General features: G+C 33.3%; 1 protein-coding gene across 5 annotated transcripts in view; it reads left to right on the plus strand.

Moving 5' to 3' along the window:
- PDS5B (PDS5 cohesin associated factor B) overlaps nt 1-7860 on the plus strand; it is a 195244-nt gene extending 187384 nt beyond the window's left edge. For 2 of the 5 annotated variants that reach the window (XM_030308934.2, XM_030308937.1), the window contains exons 33-35: nt 39-149; nt 3245-3383; nt 4824-7860. In XM_030308934.2, the coding sequence (XP_030164794.1) occupies nt 39-149; nt 3245-3383; nt 4824-4859 (286 nt within the window). In that variant the 3' untranslated portion in view covers nt 4860-7860. The remainder of the gene's footprint in view (nt 1-38; nt 150-3244; nt 3384-4823) is intronic. The other 3 variants (XM_030308936.2, XM_030308938.1, XM_030308939.2) reach the window with 2 other exon arrangements.
- The last annotated feature ends 260 nt before the right edge of the window (nt 7861-8120 follow it).

Genomic DNA, 8120 nt, shown 5'->3' on the forward strand with positions numbered 1-8120 from the left:
ATAATTTGATGCTATCCACATTTGGGTCTTCCCCAAAGCAGAGCAGAATCTCCTGAAACTAGTGCAGTTGAATCCACACAATCCACACCACAGAAAGGACGAGGAAGACCATCAAAAACGCCATCACCATCACAACCAAAAAAAAATGTGTAAGTTGTAAATAATATTAAATTTCAAACCAGTTTCAAATTATTTTGCGAGAGTTTATCAGTTTTTTAAATATACATAGGGCTGTATTTAAAATCCCATATATTTAGTCCCATTATACTAGGTAAGATAAAATTTTTATAAACTTACCTAGGTAATTGATATCCCAGTTAACCCTCTGGTAACCTCTGATTACAGCTTTTAGGCAAATCTCTTTAAATGAACACCAAGTAGTTTATTATTTCCAATATAGACTTTATGATACCTAAAGAGATAAGAAAGTATTTTTAAATAATCACATCATACTGACCAAGTTGCTTGTCTTTCCACACTATAGTTTTTAATATCTCTCCTCAGCAACTTTAAAAAAAATAGTTTTTATATTTTTGCTTTTATTCTTTGAATTGTGTAGGAAAGTCACAGGCATTATTTTTCTTTAAATTATAGCCAAAGAGATTACCACATGTAGATCTGAAGTTTTGGGGGTTTTGGTTTTCTTTCTTTTCTAATCAAATGAACAGATCTGTATCTACATATAAATAGTTGTGGAAGTTCACACAAGCATATGTTCATGAGAAAATCACAATAACAAATCTGTACCTAAAATTGTTAAAGTAGCAGGAGCGTCAGTGCTGTCATTTGTATATTTTGCACTTTTTTCTCAGTTATTTAAGTGGAAGTAGAACAGCATGTCTTCCATTAGTCAGAAATTCTGACTGTAATTCTGAGAGTGACCCCGTTGCACACTTATATCACTGCCTTGGCTTTGCAGAGTTGCCAGCACACCTTGGCCAAATACTTAAGTTATCTTGGAAATTTTTCCTCTTCCTGTGTATTCCCCAGGAAGAGGAAAAGTTGCTTGAGTGTCTAGCTACTTCCTGCCTTTTTCCATGTAATTTTTTTCTCAGGTAAAAAGTAAAGGTAAGTACATTTTTGTGGCAGCTTTGTAAATGTGTTTGGATTCAATTACGAAAAGTAGCTATTTTTAAAAAACAAATTCTTAAGGAATATTAAATTCCCACGATTAATTTTCTAATGAGGAAATAACAGAAATAGCTTTCAGGCTCATAACTTTAATTAGTTTATATTTGCGCATCAAAAAATTAAGGGCGTAATCATCTAAAATTATACACATCCTCATACAAATGGTCTAAACCAAACAAGTATTTCTTTTAAAAATCAGTGCAGAAAAAGACTCTATATTCCATCTTAACAGCATATCTTCCTTTCATGGGGAATCTATTTTTTTTTAAGAACTAGAATAACATACGTTATGATCTGCCTGCTTTTCTTGTTCTGACCTCAGTGGAATTGAGAAAGATTATATTATTTTCCCTGTAATTCTTGTATTTTCTTCCATTAACTCAGAAAAGCCGAACCAAGTAAAAAAAAAAAAAATTACTTGGTTTGAGTGTGTATTAAAGAATACATATCATGGATTACCCAAGAGAAATGATAAACTATAGTCTTAATTAAAAAAAAAAAAGTTAATCAGGGGCACCTAGGTGTCTCGGTCGGTTAAGCATTTGACTCTTGGTTGCGGTTCAGGTCATGATTCACAGTTTGTGGGTTCAAGACCTGCATCAGGCTCCATGCTGACAGTGTGGGGGTCTGCTTGGGATTCTCTCCTTTCTTCTGCCCCTCCCCTGCTTGTGTGCACGCACTCTCTTTCTTTCTCTCTGTCTCAAAAATTAATTTAAAAAAAGTTATCATACGGAGAATAAACTGATGGTTGTCAGAAGGAAGTGGAGGTGGGAGCATGGGCAAAATGGGTGAAGGGGAGTGGGACATACTGGCTTCCAGTCTGGGAATGAATAAGTCACAGGAATAGAGGGGCATGGCATAGGGAATAAGGTCAGTGGTGTCGTAGCAGCGTTATCTGGTGACAGATGGCAGCTACACTTGTGAGCACAGCATATAATATGTAGAAAAGTTGAACCACAGTGTTGTATACGTGAAACTGATGTAACATTGTATGTCCACTATACTCAAAAAAATTTTTTAATTTAAAGAATATACATGCAAATAAATATCAAAAGGGATACATTTGATTAAATGGTGGTATCTCTTACATATATTTGATTGCCTCCTATGTTTCAGAGAGTACGAGGTGCTAGGGTTTACAGTGGCTTACAGTGGCACAGAATAGACATTATTCTTGTCCTTTTGGGATTAACATCTAAATGGCATGTAGTCATTACATAATCACACATAAATATGGAATTCTAAGTTGTGATCTGTGCCCTGAGGAAAACTTCAGGGTACTATAAGAGAACATAATGGGAGGGCTAGGGAATTGGGGAAGTTTTCTCTTTGGAAAGTGAGAACTGATTTCTTGAGAATAGTAGGAGTTAGGCTGATAGAGAAAAAGGAGAAGAACACAGTTGGAGGGAACATTGTGCTAAAGGTTCCAGAGTAGGAAAAGTCTTGGCCAATTCAGAGAGTTTGAAGGAAGGCAAGAATTTGCTGGATTGTAGTTGTAAGGAATTAGGGAGTGGAAAGAGATGAGAATGGACAGATGGCCAACAACTGTCTGCAAGGCCTTATATATTATGTTAAGAAGGTTTACAGAATTTCTCGCAGTACAGCAGGGAGCTGTCTAGGGGGAGTGAGTGACATCAGCTGTTTTTACATTTTTGGAGAAGAGGTGAGACGAGAATGGTGTGGAAGTTGTGTGGTAGCAGTAGAGGTGGAGAGAAGTGAATAGATTGGAGATTTCTTTGTAAGAATTATAGGGCCAGATGAAGACTGATACGCTATTAAGAAGGACTCTAAATTTTCTGTTTTGAGCAGCTTAGTAGATGCAGATGCCTTTTACTGAGTTGGGAAAGATAAAAGGAAGAGCAGACTTTGGGTTATGTTTTGTAATCTTTTATTGTCTTGTTTTTTTTATTACTTGGTCAGTGTTTGTGAGATTCTAGGATTAAACACTGGGTTAGGGGTTAGAATAAGAATAACATTTCTTGTTTTGTAAGGTAATGGAGGATAAAAATGGTAATAAATGAGAATTTATGAAATATTTTGAGCATTTCCTCTGAGGTGATCTACTACTTAAAGATCAGAATGTTCATTTTATTTTACCTCTGTTTTACTCTAGCCGTGTAGGACGCTCCAAACAAGCAGCTACTAAAGAAAATGATTCAAGTGAAGAAGTAGATGTGTTTCAGGGTAGCTCTCCTGTCAATGATGATGTTCCACAGGAAGAAACAGAGGAAGAGGAAGTTTCTACAGTAAATGTATGTGTCTATTAAAGTACCATGTGTTAGCATAGAATATAGGAATAGAGTTGGTAAATACTTGGTCAGCTCCATATAGCACTTGCTGTTACTTATAATTCTAAGTATTTATTTACTTTTCTTGAGCAGTTTGTAACGTTGGTTCACCTACCACCTTGGGTAATGAGAGAACTTCCTTTATGGAATCCTGAAATTAAGTGAGAATGACAGATGTAGCCTAGTGAAAATGTAAATGTCAAGTTTATAACAATGTGGAGAAGAACAAGTAGCATTCTGATAAATTGACCCTTGAAGCATTTAAGCTGTACCTTGATTTTAGACCACTGTTATATGTTAAATAGACTATGGCTAATGTTTCATAACTTTTTCTTTGAGTTTCATAGTAGTTTTACAAGTTAGTCATCTAGAATAAAATCATGTCTTTGAAATTTATGAAATTGGTAACCTAGATGTCTTTTACAAAGGTCAGAATGTGATTCTTCCTGAGATAATTTTTTCTTAAGAATGGCTTTGTCGGTTAACACATCTTCAGTGTTTCTTTTTGGAAGAAATACAGTTAACACATTGAAGTAAACTGTTCTAATGATACACCAGTGCTGAATCTTTGGATCAGCACAGTTAGCCATCTTTGAGAAACCTGTGTTGTGAGATCAAGTCCCGGGTTGACCCCCGCCCCTCTGTCCTTTTTAACATAATCAGCACTTTTGTCTGCACCAGGGTTCATTTGTGTACCAGATATTCACAGAAAAATATCTGAACTGTGGTCTCAAACTTGTTGGGCTTGTTTCTTACAGCTTTGTTTGTTTGTTTGTTTGTTTGTTTTGGATGTAAAAATAAGACAAGAGTCCATAGTGATTAATGTCTTCATCAAAAAAACCCCAAAAAAACCATAAATTAATTGAATTAAAATCCTGTTCTGTTTATATTCATCTTAATACTGATCTTTTTAGAACTGAAGTTTTACACTTTCATTAGTACTTGCCAGTAAATGGTAATATGTCTGAATTCCATATATTCCTATGTATTTGATAATTGTTAGGCTCTACATTCAGTAACTGTTTTCCCAGAAAGACAACTGTAAGCCTAAGTTTAAAATGTTTTCTTTTACCACGGAAACGTAAGTGAAGAGATAGTTGCAATTGTTTTTCTTGCTGTCGACATTGCTTTCTGTTCATTTCTCTTTAAAATTATTAAATAGTGAAGTAAAATAGTTTTTTCTCTTGCTATTATGGGAAAGGCTATTTATGGGCATTCAAATATTACATAAGGTCTAAATATGTGATGCTGAGGCAGAAAGTTTTAAAATAGGAGAAAGGTTTGAAGTGAAGAAAAGCAAAGAAAATCAGGAACAACTAAGAATAGTGATTTGTTAAAAAAAATAATATTAATTACTGCCAAGTCTGGTATCTTAATTAAGCATCTGGTAATTTTTCTTTTAAGGTACGGCGGCGAAGTTCTAAAAGAGAAAGGCGATGAACAAATGTAATTAGTAACTTTCTGTGTGAAAGCTTTGAAAAGAAGCATTTTTTTTGGTCAAGCTTGAGGCTAAGTAAAGCCTTTGATGCACAAAGCGGGACTGCTGGAGAGTGGACAGTTGGACCTTACTTTGATGACCTCATGTATTTGTGGTCACAGCGCTTTAGCCATACGCGTGGTGATAACATTGACTCTGGAGTCCTGTGAAAGTGTGATGTGCGATGGCTATGTAGACATAAACTAAAGAAGAAACTTGTAAATATGTTTTTTTCTTTTACTTTTTTCTTTTCTTTTTCTTTTTTTTGTTTTTTGTTTTTTTAATGTTTCTGACTTCTAAAGTGCTTGTATAGCTTTTATCTGCGGCTTTAAACTGACAGTCCCGACTGTTTATTGGATCTATTGATTTGGAAAGAGTTTGTTAGGATAGATCTTAAGCAGTGATCTGTCAGTGTTTGTATTTGTATTCTCTGCAATTTTACTGTGAAAAAAATTTTTTCAACAAATGGTGTCATTTTCTTGATGTCATTGTTTGTTGGAGAGGTAAATGGTCTCTTTCCCTTGTGTATCTTACCTAGTGTTTACTCCTAGGCACCCTTAATCTTCAGAGGTGCTAAATGGTCTGCCATTACACCTGCATGATGCCTCCAGCGGGAGGACACCACGCAGATTGTGAAATAGTCCCGAAGTTTGATTATTTTACACCTCAGTATTGGTCTCAGAATTTTCTGGCCTTTCATGGCAATGAAAATTTTAAGAAAAGAGAGATTTAAAATATTTTAATTTTAAAGAGTGTGTTATAAAATAATGTACTGAATTCTTTATCCCATTTTATCATCATCCCTTTTCAGTTTTTATTAATCTACTGTATCAATAAAATTCTGTAATTTGAATTAGTTTTTAATAGTCTAGAATGTTATTGTGTATAGATATTTCCTCTTGAACATTATGTTCAGAAATACAGATTATTACACTATAATATTAAATCCGATATATACACATAGAAAGTTCCAGTTCTCCATAACAGTGTAAAGTTAATCAGAAAGAAAAAAATTTTATTGATGCAGTGTGTCTTTATAAAGCTGTTCTTGAAAGCAAGTGTTTTGTATTTTATAGTGAGTTGCATGTTTATGAAAAAAGTGCTGAAAATGGGATGTGCTCTTTTCTGTAAAATCATATTTAGCCATAGTATATGATAGATTGCCCCATAACATAGTTTTTCATCAAGAGTTTATTATTGTACTTTATTTTGGAGCCAAAAAAGTTGTTTTGGGGGGGGGGGGCAGGGTGGGAATGGTATATCCAACTATATGACCTACTGTAGGTATCACAATCTTAAAAATTTTGAATGAAATTCCACTTTGTCTAGATTGGGAGAAGTGGAAATTTATTTGGTTTTAGAGCAGATTGTTTCTTTTCTTCATTGTAATCTGCAAAATATAGAAACAAATTACTTAAATCAGTATCCTTTATACAGTTTTATAAACTGTATTTTGAACCAAAACATAAAAGTTACTACTTAATGCTTGCCTAAATTCATTTTAGTATTTCAGGTGCTGTTCTTTTGTTTTTTTCACAGTTAACATCAGAAAAAAAAATCATATCCTAACTTATTAAATGTATCACATTGAATAATGGAGCATTTTCATATAATACACCATTATGTTGAAGGTATATTTCCAAGATTGGTTATAATAGAGGGGGGATATAATAAAGAAACTACTATTTTGGAAAATGACATTTTACTATTTTCCAGTGTATATCACAATTGATGTGATTATTTTTCTTTTAAAGATTTCTTCATGTTTATGAAACGGCCTTTTATTTTTTAAAAAATGTTTTGAATTGTGTCTTAATCTCTCAATATTTAACTATTCTTCATTTCCAACAGTACTGACACCAGTGATTACGGGAGGCTGCTGTATACAAGGCAGCTAATGTCGGACCAAGATACATTGGTTTTTAACCGTTTCATGAACTCAGTTCTCCCAAACACGCTATTTGTATCTCAGCAGTACAAAGGCATGTTTTTAAATCTATAAAATAAAGAATAAGGGATAGCTTTGTATTTTTGTCGTTGACTAAATTGCACCGGAAATGTTTATGGAAGTATATCTTTAAGACCATTTTATAAAACATAATGAAAAAATGATTGTGGAAGATTTTTATTTGCATGATCATAGTTAACCAAATTTCATTGCACAACTAATTCTGTACATCAGTTCACAAAAAATGTTCATTGTAGATTTTGTTTAATGCCAATAAGTCTGTGATTTTACAACTTGTCTGTTCACTTTTTGGGAAGATTATGATGTAAATTTTCCATTTTTCTGTAGAAAAATAGGTGCAATAACGATCAAAGTTTTGATGTCCTGAGTCTTCATCTTAGGGGATTATCTTATTATGTTTGAACTTAACATTTCACGTACTGACATCTGGAGAGCCACATACTATAACTAAAGTAAAATTACGTATGTATACAACATTAATTGCTAACGATAGTTAGCAAACTCTTCAGTCGTAATGTTCATTTTGAAAATATGTACTGTATAAAATTGAGAAAATATTTAACTCACTGTAACAACTTCCATTATGAAAATCTTAACGATTTTTCGGTGAGGTTATCTTGCTGCACTCTGTAGCAAGTTCATTTAATCTACATTATAATATGATTTCTTGCTGCAGTGCAACAGGAAGCTTTTGTTTTCAGTGATCTCCACTGTATATGTAAATTACAAATGTGGCTGTAAAACTTGTTCCAGGTATTAAAGGTTAAATTACTTTCTGTATCTTCTTACAGCTTGTAAGTTTGATTTTTAAGATCTCCTTTTGCCCATGTGAAGAATGTCAGGAATTTAAGAATTTGTTTAACCTGGGCATATCTCCCCTACCACATAGTATTATGTCACCGTCACGAACAATTGGTATTTAGATAGATAACCAATATCAGACACATTTTTTGGATTTTCTGTGAAGTTGAATAAACATGAAAGTTAATATGTAATTGTATTATTTTATTTATGTTAATCAGTATATATACTTACATGTGTTTACTAAATGAAGAAAGGCACATTTTGATGATTTTTTATTTTAGAGACTTTTGTTGCATGGAAAGGAAATCTGTTTCCAAGTAACATTTTTTCAAGCTTTTTGTTTAAACTTCTCCTTTAAAATTTTGGCCAACAGAGATTACTAAGTACTATTTAAGTTAAAGGATTGCATAACTGAAGAAAATAAATGTATCATATAAACTTTAAAAGTAAG

This window comes from Lynx canadensis, chromosome A1, assembly GCF_007474595.2.
Source record: "Lynx canadensis isolate LIC74 chromosome A1, mLynCan4.pri.v2, whole genome shotgun sequence".
Lineage (NCBI taxonomy): Eukaryota > Metazoa > Chordata > Mammalia > Carnivora > Felidae > Lynx > Lynx canadensis.